Below are 15,788 nucleotides of genomic sequence, written 5' to 3' on the forward strand. Positions count from 1 at the left end.
GGTTTTCTACGTATTTTTCTGTGATTGTGTGTGTGTGTTTACTTCATGCAGCAAGATTATATCATGCTGGCTGCTCTGGATGAGACAGAGGACCTAGTGGATGGTGGTAAACAAGGAGCAATTGATGACCTGGGGCAAGGTGAACTAGAAGAATTTATAAAGTCACTAGGTGTGTGCAAATATTCAAAAAAAATCGTGGTGGTAGAGGAGAAGGAAGAAAAGGACAAGCCTGCAAAGAAAGAGAAAATCAGCAAAAAGGAAACTAGTGCCTTTTCACCAGGAGGAAAGAAAGAAAATCAAGTCAAAGAAAACAAAGGAAAAGCACAGATCAATAATGGCAAAGATGGGAAAAAGAAGCCAGCTCAGCCTAATGAAGAGCACATGTCTACAGTGCCAGTGGTAAAGAAAGAGAAACAAGAAGAGGTGTTTGAATTTCATGCTAGACAAGTACTGCTGATCAAACCAGGGGGCAAATGGTATGATCTAGAGTACACCAATGAATTCTCTTCTGAGCAACAAAATCAGGTGTTTGTATCAAAGTATAAAGCCTTGGCCCAAAGACTGTATCAGCAGGAGGCAGACCTGTATAAGAGTAAGACAGATCTTCAGAAGGGGGCCTCCTCAGCTTGGATGAACACTGTTGTGTCATCAGGTACGCTAGCTGACAGAATGGCAGCCATGACCCTTCTTATCCAAGATGGGTCTGTCCACACACTCCAATTTGTTGAGACCCTGGTGAACCTTATCAAAAAGAAGGGCAGCAGGCGTCAGAGCCTAATGGCTTTGGATACTTTCAAGGAGCTTCTCCTCTCAGATCTTTTACCAGATAATCGTAAACTCCACACTTTCTCTCAACATCCTTTAAACAAACTGGAGAAGCTTTCGAGTGGCAACAGAGATTCAAGGGACAGGCGATTGATATTATGGTACTTTGAGCATCAGCTGAAACACTTGGTGGCAGAATTTGTACAGGCATTAGAAACACTGACCCACGATTCTCTGATGGCAACTAAGGCTCGAGCCCTTGCAGTTGCTTATGAGCTTCTCTGTAACAAGCCAGAGGAGGAGAAAGCTCTTCTTGTGCAGCTGGTGAATAAACTGGGAGATCCTCAAAACAAAATAGCCACCAAAGCCTCTTATCTTCTGGAGACCTTACTTCATAAACATCCAAACATGAAAGGAGTTGTGTGTAATGAAGTGGAGAGGCTTCTCTACCGATCAAACATTAGCCCTAAAGCTCAATATTATGCAGTTTGTTTTTTAAATCAGATAGTCCTCAGCCATGAGGAAAATGATCTGGCTAACAAACTGATAACTCTATATTTTTGCTTTTTTCGGAGTTGCATCAAGAAAAAAGAAGTTGAATCTAAAATGCTCAGTGCTCTTCTGACTGGGGTGAACAGAGCTTACCCTTATGCTCAGATTGGTGATGAGAAAGTGAAAGAGCAGATGAACACACTGTTTAAGGTGCTGCATCTTGTGAACTTCAGCACCAGTGTCCAGGCCCTGATGTTGCTTTTCCAAGTAATGGACTCTCATCAGACTGTATCAGATAGATATTATGCAGCATTGTACAAGTAAGTGATTGATACATTCTCTGACTTGGTGGTCTAAATTTCATTTTATGAAATGATAACTGTTAACTAAAAATGCTGTTGTAGAAACACATGAAGGACTTTATTTTGTCATTAATGGCCTCTCTGGTCAGTTTCCAATCTTCCTGTGCTAAAATTTTGGACATTTGTTACTAAATGCTTACCTATGTCCATCCCTCCTATAATGCACATTGTAAAAAAAATGGCAATGACATGACAATCACACAGGTCATCAAAACAGAACATTTAAACGTAACCCATTGTTCATGTATCGTTTTCCAGTTGCATGTTTTAACCCCATACTTAAGTTTGAAACTTATTGATAGTCACCTGCTTCTGTAACCTGTATTCTAGCTGTCTAATTTTTGTTATAATAACAGTTTGCCTAAACTCTTGTTTCCATACTTTTATGGGTGGCAAGATGTTGAGCCTCCATGGGAGTGGTTCTCAACCAGGGGTACACAGAGGTCTTCCAGGGGGTACATCAACTTATCTAGATGTTTGCTAGTGCTTTTTATGTAGCCTATTGTAAAACTAGGCAAAGTCAGTACAAACTAAAATTTCATACAGACAGTGACTTGTTTATACTGCTCTATATATTATACACTGAAATGTAAGTAAATATTGTATTCCAGTTGGTTTATTTTATAACTACATGGTAAAAATGAGAAAGTAAGCAATTTTTCAGTAATAGTGTGCTGTAACACTTTTTTGTATTTTTATGTCTGATTTTGTAAGCAAGTAGTTTTTAAGTGAGGTAAAACTTGGGGTACGCAAGACAAATCAGACTCCTGAAAGGGCTACAGTAGTCCTGAAAGGTTGAGAGCCACTGAGTTAGACTACCCTAGAAGCTCTGCATTTTAACCATCCCTTTTGGAGCTGACTGTTAGGAATTTCCTTCAGAACCTTTATATGTCACTTCTTAACTGGCCAAGGAAAGCCACTGATTAATCCAGGGCTCTCATATTCCCCTTTGTTCCTCTTTGTGCAAAACATGCTGCTTCTGCAGTGCCTTCTAGCCTTAGCTAACCTGAAGAATAAGACAGTGAAATTCTGATTTGTCACCAAGTGTTTGGCCTGACTGTAGAGTGCTCCAGTGGGCTGATCCTTTTCTTTCCACTTTTTAAAATAGATGTTTCTGTTCTTTGAAAGTGTGAGGAGATTGCATAGATCAATTTATCCTAATCTTTTTGACATTTTAAAACCTGATCATGAAGTTTTGCTTTCTACTGCTTTCTATTCCAACCTTTTCTTACACACAGGCTGTTTCTCTGTCACCTGACGGCTCAGAAATGGGTTTTTCATGTTAAATATTGTATATAGATGTCTCAACAGTTGTCATCATAACAATTCAGTATTTACTGTACTATTTTCTTATACGGTAGAATAAGAAGTAACTACTCTTTTAGATACCACTGTGTAATATGAAAAGGTAAAAACACTATAATAGGTAAATAGAAGGAAATGTTGCTGATAATCCTATGTTTTCCACAGGAAGCTGCTGGATCCAGGGTTAGCAGCATGTTCAAAGCAGTCCATGTTTCTTAATCTTGTTTACAAGTCTGTGAAGGCAGATGTTGTGTTGCGGCGGGTGAAGGCCTTTGTGAAAAGATTACTTCAAGTCAGCTGTGGACAAATGCCACCATTCATTTGTGGAGCCCTGTATCTTGTGTCTGAGATTCTGAAAATAAAACCAGGATTACGAGTTCAACTACAGGATCATGTGGTATAGTGTGACTTTTAACAAATTCTGTAATATTGTGTTGGGTCTCCACTTACTAGCTTTGGTAACACTAAAACCTTTGGGTTTTTTTCCAGATCAGCTTTTCTTGACAAGTGATTCTTGTCCCTTTGGCTTTATTAAATGTATTCATGAACTTCTCAGTAGGAGTAACTAGGAATAGTTGATTTCTCATCTGGTCTTTTCCTTAATATACTGAAACAATTTTATATGTGGTGAAAAACAGAACAGATTTGTATTCTAGCCAGGCCCAGAGGCTCCAGTCGGGATCAGGGGGCCTCACTGTGCTAGGTGCTATGTAATCATCCTACCCCAAAGAAGGTTATCTAAATAAACATTTATTTGTGTTTCACATATTTGTTCCTCCCAGTCCTCTTGCCTTCACCTTTGTTGCCTGACTCAGCTTTTCCCCTTCAATCGTGCCTGGAATAGCCTTTCATGTGCATTCTCTCCTCCTTGAAATTTACTTTTTCCAGGAATATTTCCTGCTTTGTTCTCCTTCCCAATAATCTCTCTACATCTTTACATTTCCTGAACAATTTTTCCTTGACATGTGTTTGTCTTGTCTAATTTAGGGCCCAATTCTGCTTCCTTTGAAGTCAGTAGGAATCTTGCTATTGACTATAGTGGGTAAAAGATCATGCCTTTTGCTTGTAAGCTGTTGAAGGCAGGTATTTTGTCATTATTTTGTAAAGCACTGTAAATTATATTTAGTGATGTTCCAGCATCGATATTTTGACTAGAAATCACTGACATGGTTTGATCAGCGTGTCAACCATTTAGTCTTCACGATTCTTTCATCCACATCTTAGAATACGGTAGCAAGCATATTTCATACTACTTGGGTAATAATTTAAAGTTCTCAGTGGATTACGGTTTGCTGTGGAATTAATTTAAAGGTGATCTTCACATATTTTGACAAAATGATGTAAAACAAGGGTATGCTTTGAATATAATCCCTGAACATTGCAAGACTGGTGATTTGCAACCACCATGAAAGCCTGCTGGATCATGGAACCTGTTCTCTTCTGCACTAGGGATTGGAGGAATGGTACCACTAAGTCCTGTTGGTGTTTATGTGATGTTATTTTGCCTTTTCTCCTCTTTCTGCCCCCAACATTAAACTGGATCCATGTTTCTGTGGGATTCTCTGATGATTATGACCTGACCAGCTTAGTGGTATATATTTAGAGATTTCCCTTGGGTCTGCTTATACTAGGAAAGTGACCTGCTGGTGGTCATAATTACCATCAGCAGATTTCCCTGATTAACCCCTCTGGCTGCTAGTGTCAAAAGGGGCCGATCCATTTTCAATACCATTACAGAGAGTGCCCTAGTTACTAGTAGAATGTAATGTGCAGTGTGCTTAGTATAATGGTGTTGAAAAGAGTTTTGTCTCCAGCAGCCATACTGTTTTCAAGACCAGTAGAGAGCAAGCACGTCAGGGAGAGGACATTTAACAGTAGGATGTTTTCCTAGGCCCATGGTGTTAGGAGTCAGTGGTACTATGCTTCAAGTAATGTGGTAAGAATAAAGTAAGTTATACATACACTGACATGCCAAATGCCCCTCTTACCGCTGTTTGAAATATTAATAGATATTGAAGGCCAGAAAAGACCATTACAATTGTCTAATCTGACCTGATGCATAATGTAGGTTATAGAATTTCACCCAGTAATTCCTGCATAATGCCCAATAACTTGAATATCTTCAACACTGAGCTCACTTTGTTTATATTTTTGTAGGTCACCTTTAACAGAATTATGTAATCTTGTCCAACTGAATTCATCACCTGTTATTACTACTATATAGAAATGCAACAATTAATGAAAAAATGTTTTATCTAGGAGTCTGAAGACGAAGAACACTTTCATGACCTGGAAGAAGCTGAAGAGGATGAGGAAAAATTCACAGATGCAGACAGAGAAATGGAGGCAGAAAGAGAGAGCATGATGGAAAGTTCTGTCAAAGCAGATGATACAAATTCAGCAGCCTCCTGGGTGCATCATCAGAACCTAGGAGGTAAATTAACTAGAAAATCTAAGTCAGATCCAGTAATACCGTTATCTTCTGGTAGGTTGATCAGAACTCTTAGTGGAAAAATGAAAGAATAAATTAAAACATTACTTTTAAAAAAATCTCTAAATTAGAGTCTGATCCAAAGGATTCAACCTTCAAATAGAAGTTCTCCTCTTCTATAATTCTTTTTGAATATAAGTTATGTTCCCATATGTTTATGTACACATTTATGTTTGAAGAAACTTAAAGCGTTTGTGCTTGCTTCAGGTGGAAAGAATTCAAGTTGCTATGATCCATTGCACCGAAATCCATTATTCTGTGGTGCTGAAAACACAAGCCTTTGGGAATTAAAAAAGGTAAAGTGTTCTTACAACTTTGTTTAATTGTTTTTTATGGTAAGGCCCAGTTCAGCAAGAAAACAGTTTGGCTTTAATGTCATGGAATATAGACTTATCTTTGCTCAGACTCACTCTTAACTGTTATTGAATTTTGTGAAATTTTAATCAGGTGGGAGTAATATTGGATGAAAAGGAAATCACTTACTCAGTTTTAACTTGAATAGATTACATGTCATGTCAATAATTATGCGGGGTGTGTGGAATTGCAACATTTAGATTGAGATTAGAATGATAGCAACAGATCTTTTCCATGCTCTTACATTTGCATAGTTTTTTGTACTGAATAAGGTTGTAGTACAAATAGTTATAACAAGCTTTAATCTTTATTTTGTAATAAATTCTTCAGCTGTTCTCAGGCAGCACAAATCAGACTTTCTTTAATTCAAAGTGGCTATGATTTGTGTAGCAAGTAGCTGAACAAAATTCTAGATTCTTACAATGGGGACATTCCAAGATTCAGCTAAGACATTGTGGATAATGCTGCTGTAGCAGTAGTCAAATGGGAGAGGCTTTTGTTTTCTGATTGCACACATCTTTTAAGAAGAAATATACAAATGTTTTTATTTTTTAGCTTTCCGAACACTTTCATCCATCTGTGGCTCTTTTTGCAAAAACTATCTTAGAGGTAAGTAACTTACCATTCCATAGTGTGTAATTTCCATTTTTTATTGGCATTACAAAGACTGGTGAATAACTTAATGGAATAACTAGGGCCCCAACAGTCGATGGTTTACTAGATCTAAACTTTGTAGCAGGGCTACCTGATTTCTGGGATGTAACAGAACTTGAACTTTGCAGATATAGCGAGAAATTCTGTGACATCATGAATTACATGGTTAAAATAAAAGTTCAAAAAGAGTTTTTATGGATTTAAATATTTAACCTGAATGAGAAAACGCTTAGGAGGAGCCAATATGGATGGCTTTTTCTTCATCAGATCACATTTCCACACAGAGTGGGCATGGCTAGCTCAGGTTTCACAGACCTGGCACCATTTCCTCCACTGTTTGCACTGACATTTGTTGCTGTGGTTCCATGAAGTTTATGCAGATTGGTAGGTGTCTCATCCCACTGACTTTTCTATTGGGTTTTCTTGGATTTGGGTGCAGATGGAGAATGAATTTACTTTTTTCAAAATGTCATGGTGCCTTTTTCTGCCATAGAGGATTCATTGCTCTCCTTTAGTTGCCTAAATGTATATACATTTCTTAATGGAATTTATTTCCTCACAGAATAAGAGGGCTGTGTAAATTTGCAAGATGTTTAACCTGCTTGGTGCTGGTATATAGACTTCAAGGATTAGGGACCTCTTCCTAACAGTCCTTGGATAGCATTTTGATTGCAAAAAGATCTGTCTGTTTGTATTGGTAAATTGAGGAATCTTACTTTAATTTCTTGGAGAGTCAATGTGCACTTCCTTTTAAAAAGATGCCTCCATGTGCTCAGACTATTAGAATCCCACTTCTCTAAACTTCAGCTTCAAATCCCTAATTGAAATGCTGTAATTATTATTATGAATCCTTTCAGTTAACTAACCCAAGCTGAAAGGTTTGTGTACTCGAAGGAAAGTTGTTTTAATTGAAAGTACAGAGCTATTTACAGAGTACTGTAACTGCTCTCACGTCTTGACTTATTTTTTGAGATGCATTTTTGTCATTTTGGGCATATTTGTCTACTTGCCACCCCTGCATATTCTGCATAAAAGTGAAGATCCCTTTTCCAGGCTTTTCCAGTTTTCTCTATCACTTAGTCTCCTGACAATGTCTTCTGAGACTCTCTTCTTTTAAAGTTGTGGTTATAAAGAGATTATAAAGAATTAGCTCCCAATACATGGGAACTGGTTTTGTATTAATCTAAGACATGTACAGTGTGGTGATGGATGCCAAATAAATGCATGTCATAAATACTAACAGTAGAAGAGGTGAGAAGTGTTCATATAGATCAATATTTGGATAATATTAATGTTCGTTTTTATTTTGAGTGCTTTTCACAAAATGGACTATGCAGTCAGAACAAATGTTTTTTATGGCATTATGGTATTTGGTACTGTGCCAAAGTGAACACACAAAAAGTGTATTTTTAAAAAACATTATAACTCAGAGATTTTGTTTTGACTGTGATAGCTAACTAGTGCTGGGCATAGATTGTTATTTACTATGATATATGCACCTTCTTTTCTAAAGGACTTTAAAGTTTGTAATTGATCAAGAGCGTCAAAGTCTGTCCAATAAACCCATAAAGAGGCTATTAGAAGGTATCATTGAACTGTTGCAGTGGTCGAGAGCTCGTGAGGGTGTCCTAGAGCTAAGAAGAAAAATAAAGCACAGAATTTGGGAATCTGAAAATAAATGTATTCACTTGCAGGTTCACATAATTAGATATCCTCTCACTCAGTTTAATATTGTATTCTTGTTGTTTAGTGTTCAAGTTTGATGCTAGATCTTTATGTAATTTGAGTTCATTTCTTGTGTAGTTTGAAATTAAGACCTTGATGGTTTTTGGCTCTGTTTCTTCCAGGGTGATTACGTTCAATATGCAGGTGACCCTCTACAGGATTTCACACTAATGAGATTTTTGGATCGCTTTGTGTACCGAAATCCCAAACTTCATAAAGGCAAAGGTGGGAACTTTTCTATACATTATAGGACATGATCTTTATTGTTGATATATGTAGTGGTAATATAAAAATGTGAAACAACACATTTGATTGATTTATGTTCTACCACAGAGAACACCAGCAGTGTGGTAATGCAGCCAAAGAAGAAACAGTTAATGAATGATGTGCGTAGTCTTGCTGGTAAGTGGAAACATTTCCAGTTGAAAGATTGCAATGGCTAAGGAATAATAATGTTCATGGTGGTGTACGTAAGGCAGCAAATGTCTTTTGTGCGTAGTTGTTGCCTCCAGTGTATATATATATCTGTACCCCATGCCATGAACATTATTCCTGTTTCATCAAGAAAATAATAACAAAGAGAAAATTGTTCTCCAGAGGCAAGTAAGTCATATGTGATCCTTGCTCTTCAGTCCAAGCTCCTTACACATGAATATGTATGGAATGTTCACAGCTCAAAATTCCGGGCCGTTAAACCACCTTATCGGCAGGGGGGTGCACACCTATCTGATAGAAGCATAATGGTCACAACGGTCTCAGCTATCGTTTTCTGTATCTCTTAATGAATAAGAAAATCCTGTAGCCTTTGCTTCTGCCCATGGCTTGGTTCAACACATTTCCTGGTGCACCTTTTTACTGTTCTTTAAATCTTTTCTTTATGCTTGTAGTTCATTCACTGTCCGTTTCTTTATAGGGAAGTAGTTTCTTTTCCTCAGGCAGTCAGTGAGCTGTTGCTCTCTGGTTAGCCATCATACAGAGAAATGCATGCTAGCAAAGGAAGGGGTAGAACTACTGAAACAGCAGACCTTGCTGTCCTTGAAGCCCTGAGAGGCCCTACAGGAATATAGCAAATGGAGCTATTGTAGTTTTCATGTACTGGACAAAGCTTTCTCATTTGTTTTATGAGATGTTGTTCCAAAAAGAGGATCTGGAGAGAAAAAGAGTCACATAACTCATTATTGAAAATAGCAGAATAATTGGCTCTTGTGACACACATCCCTGCCAACCAGGTGTTGCTAAGGTAACTTGGGATGTCCAGCCATGCTTACTGAATGATGGGTGTAGTAACTGCCAACAGTGACACATCAAAGGCATATTCTGGATTTCTGTGATTTCCAGTTTCCCTAAGAGAGAAGCCATTAGCACCTGAGGCCTTGAGAGGCACACAGATATGGAAGAAAAATGAGGGCAGAGGAATTAAAAAGCAAGGTGGGGAGAAAGACTGGAAAGGAGGTGAGCCTCTCTGTAGCTAGTCATGGCCTTGCAGGGGAGTAGGGAATAGCAGAGATCCTGCTTTACCCTCCTTTTCTTTCCCATTCATGTTCCAGCAAGTGTAACACAGTTATTGACAGATCCCATGCATCTTTTTCCAAACACTCTCCTCTTTCACTGCCAGAATGTATTTCCTTGCTCCCCTTTTCTTATTTCCCACACAGTTTGCAGGGTCTGTAAGCTCTGACAGCTGAATTCATGAGGGTTTCAGGGGCTCACGAAAATAAAACTATGTTCACATATCGGCGTGTTGAGTATCTTTTAAAAAAAATAACTTCCTAGATAAAAAAAAATCTTAAGCTAAAATTGTGCCATATATTTTAAATCATTATTTGACTATTGTATTCATAAATACAATTTGAAAGTCAGGAAACTCAGTTCTACAATTAACAGTGGTATAGATGACCTTTATATCAACACCTGTGCTTACCCACCGGAAACGTCCTTATTCCTCACCACACCTTTTACTCCTGAGGGAATTATGCACCACTGGATGTGCGCAGAATTAATGTCTGCCGCAGGTTTCTTTGCTTCCCTGCAGAAAAATGACTTTCTGACAGGGAAGCTGCAAGAGCGGTCACATGCCCCTCCCTAGCAGCGTGGGTGCATTGTTTCGGGCACCTGGAGCAGCTGGCGGAGAGGTAAATCACTGTGTGGAAGTGGGGCTGGGGATGATGCCAGGTGAGACCCAGGACCCCCCACATCCCCACACCTGGCTCTCCCCAGCCCCATCTAGGGCTGGGGATGCCATGGCCGGTGGCTCCTACACTAGCTCAGCTGCTAGTCCTAGTTGGGGTTGGGGAGGAGCGTACTTCCCCTGCATGGAGCGGCCAGGGCTGGGTCAGACCCACCTCCAGAAACCTCCCCTGGCCTCGCACCCCCCCGCACCCCCCCATGTCCTGCCCCCATCACTCCTCAGCTGTGGGGGGAGCAGTCACTATATGGGGAGCTGCTCACCCATTCACCCAATCCCCATGCATCTAGGCTCCCTTCCCCCCGGCTGAATTGGCCACTACCAGACCCCGACACCCCCCCCCCCCCCGGCTTAACTCTATCCCCATGCACCCAGACCCTGCCGAGCCCTAACGACCTTCACCTGGACCTCCTCTGCAGAGTTCCATTGCACCTGCACCCAGAACCCCCCGCAACAAGCCCCTATACATCCAGATCTCCCTGCACCCAGATCCCCCCACTGAGCTGCCTGCACCCAAATTGCCCCACACAGAACCCTCTCACCCCACACTTGGATCTCCCCACACTAAGCCCCTCCACACTTGGATCCTGCTAGGATGAGCCTGCTTGCCCACACCTAGTGCGCATGGCGCAGAGGGGCAAGACTCTGGAGTGTTTCTGGGGCAGGCCAGCCCTTGCGCTGTGACTGGGTTGGGTGCAGCCTCAGTGCCAAGTCTGTGTCCTGGGCAGGGTGGGAGGTTGCAGGGAGATCTCCCACCTCTGTGCAGCCAGTGCCCTGTGCTCCCCACTGCCATGCTGGAGCCACATTTATTTATTGACAAATTTGCAGAATTTTAAAATACTGTGCACAGAATTTTTTTGGGGGGGGGGTGCACAGAATTCCCTTAGGAGTAACCTTATCTATTTTTCCATTGCTGACAGCATTCCTCTATGTACTGTTCCAAGAAATGTCCTCCAGTTCACTTGACCATTCAAAGCAAGATACACAAGTGTCTTGCCGCTTACCTACGTATGGTACAAAAGCACTTGCTGTCATCCACCATTCTAGAGAACCCTACCTGCTTTATTCACCCTTTCTATTCTGTGTCTTCCTCATCCGTGCTCCCCACTTGGCTCTAATACCCTGCCCTTCAGAAACTGCTCTGATGTGTGCTGCTTTAGATACAGTTTATGTAAGATGGGTAGGGTAGGGCCACAATTACTGAGAGGTGTTTAGAATGTTGTTACAAATTCACTTGTTAGTGATGTGAATGATTAAAGTAACTTCAGAACTGGTAATGGTGCAACAGCATACTCATATCCCCAACAGGAAGATGGGGTTGGGATACAGGATCAGAGTTAAGTTTGTTTGCAGAAGCCTAATTAAATTTCTTGCTTTACAAATATTTGTTTTAGTTACAATATTCTAATAATTAACTGGTTAAAATGAAATAAGGTTTTAAACACTTAACTGTGTGTAAAATATTATATGAGTTTGTGCTGGATCTCTAGTTTCAGTTCATATTCCTGTTCCCAAGTTATCATATAACCATATTTATTCTGCCTAAGTGACTTAAGTAGGAAAGGTGATTTAAACCTAGAACAGATTATATAATGATTTTAATCGCATTAAGATCTGTCCATAAGAGTATTGATTACTATGTAAAATTCCTAATCTGCAACTATTGTTAGGATTAGTAGGCATCTTTGTCAACATTATGTTGGTAAGATTCTTTCAGAAATAGGCCAGCTTTTGTCTGGCCTTGCTCCCTTCCAGTGCTTAAGGGCAGGGTTTGGCAGCAGGAATGGATAGTAATGGACTGAAGACGGAAAGGGATTATAGAAGTTAATCGTCACATTCTCTCTGTAGTTAATTTAATGTGCAGCAACAAAGAATGAAATCCTTGGAATACAGCTAAAACTCTTTCCCTACCCCCCCAATAAACAAATAGTCTACCGCTTTGCTACTGAGTTGCCATGTCTTCTGCTGAAGGATTTTTGTAACTCTTTTTGGCTCTTACTTATGCCTCTAGTTCTGTTCTCTTTGAGGTGCTGTAGCCAGTGCTATGTAGTGTTAGTATATATCAGTGGTTCTCAACCCTTGGGCCTCATGAACCCCAATTAGCACACAGCTGTGGCCCAGCTCAGCTGTGTGCTAAAGGCCAGCTGCGTGCCTAGGGTCCGCCAGATTCCCAGCTGCATGGCGCGGAAGGGTCCGAGCTAGCCCATCGCGGAGAGGTCCAGCTGGGCTGCCGGTGGGCCTTGCGGGGTCGGGGCTCCCAGCTGGCCCTGCAGGGTTGGAGCCTGGGGAAGCTGGCCCACTCCACTTGGTGGGGGTCGGGGAAGCCGCCCGGCCCTGCGCGGTTGGGGCAGCTGGCTCCGTGGGGCCCGGGGCGGGCAGCCAGCCAGCTTCCCCTTCAGCAACAGTCAGGGCTGCTGCTGCCCTGCCACCTGGCCCCTGTGGCCCAGGTAACACATTGTGGGCTGCACATCCCCTGAGAACCACTGGTATATAGAGTAGTCCATGGGTCTTTAATGGCACAAGGTTTCCGTGGCAGTATGAACACGTGATCAGGAATTTTTATCTAGAATTCATTCAAATGGATGATTCATTTATTGCATTAATCAAGGAGCAGACTGAGCATTTTAAAAACATTGACTAATTCCATTTATGCACTTTAGAAATCCTTATTTTGTTTAGTACATTTTTACTAAATATGTCAGGGCATCACATTTGTGATAGCTATTTTACCAACCTAAACTGAGGTGTAGAGGATTTAGAATAAAAAGTAGTTGTGATTTGGCCCTCTGGAAACTAGTGCTCCCATGCAGGAACACGGCTATAAAAATCACAATCAGACCACCCTAGCAAATTGAAAACTGTGTTTGTGAGCAGTTAATTTACTAGCGTTCCACGGTACATTGTTGTCCCCTGTAACCTTGATTATTGGAAATCCATTTCCATCACCCACTTTTATCTGAAACAGTCCTCTCCCCAGACTTCACTACTGGGGCCATGATATGGCTTACGATGCTGTGACATTTTTCTCTACCAGAGGGAGCAGGCTGTTTTCTGAATGCAGTGAAATGGGACATGGCTCTCCTTGTCTCCTTTTGAGTGTTTTTTGGGATGGGGGTTGTGTGGCGGGAGGAAGTGAGGTGCTTGTCACCATTGATGTCCTTCCTAATCCAGTTACAAGATCTTTTTGCCATCTCTGGTAGAGGGGGCTTTAGTGCCCTGCCTGTTGAGTACCTTGAGTACCTGCAGATACTTATCTTGCTTTCCTCACCGTCATTAGTGCTGGACTTTGGAAGTGGTGGGATGCTTGATCCTGTTCCAATCACTCCTGTTTGACCTATGCTGCTGTTCCCCTGCCCAACAGCTGCTGAAGAGCTTTTGGTCATAGGGGGAGGGTGAGAAGGACTCATTCGTGTGGTGGAAGAAGTGTGGAGGCTACAGGTTCCCAAAATCTGTCCCACCTCCAACCTTTTTTTAACATACACTCCTACTGGATTGTTACTAACATATATAAATGTGGATCCAGGGGATAGTTAGGGCTAATGCCTGTGAATTGTGGTGGGGTGGAATGCTAGCCCACATTTTATCATTTTAAATAGAAAATATAGTAGAAGTTCTTATTTTAAGAAATTGAGAATACACCATATTTCAGAAATTTAGTTTGGGAACAATTTTACTGTAGTGTTTTCATAACAAAACATAAATGTTCTATAATTATACTCAACTTGCTATAAAATCGTGCTCCTTTAGTGAAGCGAAGCATAAAGCCAGGTCTGTTATTTTTTCAGTCAACAGTAAGGAATTCCTTGCCCAAGATGAGAGTAAAATCCCAGTGGATGAAGTGTTTTTCCACAGGTAATTAAATATTTATGAATACTCTTAACAAGCTTTGTTCCTGAAATTTAACTCTTTAGAAAAAGAATTGGAATTTGTAAATTTGTCCTGACATTTTTACTCTGAGAAGTTTGAGGATTTGGATTAGCTCGAGTGATTTATGTAATGAAATGATGGAACTTCCTTTGCTCTGTGTGGAATATTGAAAGTTGTGAAAAATGTTTCAGAAGGGAGTGATAACATAATCTTAAAATGATAAGGAAAGCCATTCAAAATTACAATCTGCTCCTAACATCACTTAGTTGACTTAATAGTATGGAGTTGCAAGCACTGGTTGGTCAGGAATACCCTGTGTGCTGTAATACCTGGGCACAACAAGTTGATCTTTTTTAATATTTTAAAATATGTTACTGATAATAACTTGGCTTATTAAAATGGAGCAATTAAAAAAATCTGACTGATGGCCGTTTAAGGTGTTTGTTTACTTTTTATATTTCTCACCATTTTTTCCTCTATTTATAGTCTGTTTTATTTTCAGGTTATCATATGGTCACAATGCTAGTGTTTGAATTACAAACACTGCATGAGGACTGTCTTAAAAACCCCCAAACTTTTCATTGGATTTTTTTCTTAATTCATAACATCTTTTTTAGTGGTCTTGGGTTTTGCAAGCAATAGTTTTTCCTAAACCGGAAATTTGGGCTAAACTTGGCAGTGTCTCTCTATTGATATTGACTCTGAATTAGGCTTTTGTGGTTAAATTCTTTACTATTTAAAATTAAAATAAATACTAGCAAATGGAAATGGAATGCTCCTGTTAACACAACTATGGGAAGTCCGTTTGCGTTCTCCTCTTGATAAATCACTATTCCGAACCATTTTCATGTCAGTGCAAAAGTGTGTGCAATTTTCAGTGACATCAGAAGCTTCTCATAGATGGGATCCTGATATTAAAGAGACACCTACTTAAAAATCACACTTCTGCCTGAAAAAATATTAATTATTGTTACAATAACACCTAAGATTATTATAACTTTAGTATTAGAGAATGTTTGTTTCTTCAGTTTAGTTTATTCACTTTTGATAATGCTTTGTGTAGTAAAATTCACATTTTCTTCTCATATCTAGTCACTTTTCCCTCTTCTTTGTGTGGATCTTTCATGCTGCAATAAAGCAGAGGAAAATGTTTTTAAAAATAGGTAACTGAGACTAAACCCACAAAAACTGGCAGAGGAAATCAGGGGGAAAGCATAGTACCTGAAACTACTTTTAAACTTTTTTTTTCCCGATCAACTGGACTTCAAGTTGACAATGTTCATTTAATCACACACATCATATGTGTATTGTTCCTGTCATTTTTTAAAATTCCCAGTGATCAAAAAAGCCTCTCAAACCACTAACCAGGCATTTTCACTGTTTTAAATCTTACATCACTTCACCATTTTACACTTTTTTTAAAATTTGAAAAATAAATGCACTATAAATCTTTGAATTGTGATCATATTGGAAACAATTAACTGATATTTAAGTGATAGCTGGCAGACTTTATATACAATGCATGTAATCCATGTTGTGGCTTTATTAAAATCATTGCGTCATAAGAACACATCATCAGTAATGTAGT

At 39.9% G+C, this 15,788-nt stretch overlaps 1 protein-coding gene across 1 annotated transcript in view; it reads left to right on the forward strand.

Moving 5' to 3' along the window:
- Window positions 1–15,788, forward strand: part of CEBPZ (CCAAT enhancer binding protein zeta) — a 26,055-nt gene that overhangs the window by 1,396 nt on the left and 8,871 nt on the right. The window contains exons 3-10 of the mRNA XM_048843625.2: window positions 52–1,577; window positions 3,090–3,321; window positions 5,184–5,358; window positions 5,623–5,711; window positions 6,325–6,378; window positions 8,271–8,373; window positions 8,482–8,550; window positions 14,119–14,185. Of these exons, the coding sequence (XP_048699582.1) occupies window positions 52–1,577; window positions 3,090–3,321; window positions 5,184–5,358; window positions 5,623–5,711; window positions 6,325–6,378; window positions 8,271–8,373; window positions 8,482–8,550; window positions 14,119–14,185 (2,315 nt within the window). The remainder of the gene's footprint in view (window positions 1–51; window positions 1,578–3,089; window positions 3,322–5,183; window positions 5,359–5,622; window positions 5,712–6,324; window positions 6,379–8,270; window positions 8,374–8,481; window positions 8,551–14,118; window positions 14,186–15,788) is intronic.

This window comes from Caretta caretta, chromosome 3, assembly GCF_965140235.1.
Source record: "Caretta caretta isolate rCarCar2 chromosome 3, rCarCar1.hap1, whole genome shotgun sequence".
Classification (NCBI taxonomy): domain Eukaryota; kingdom Metazoa; phylum Chordata; order Testudines; family Cheloniidae; genus Caretta; species Caretta caretta.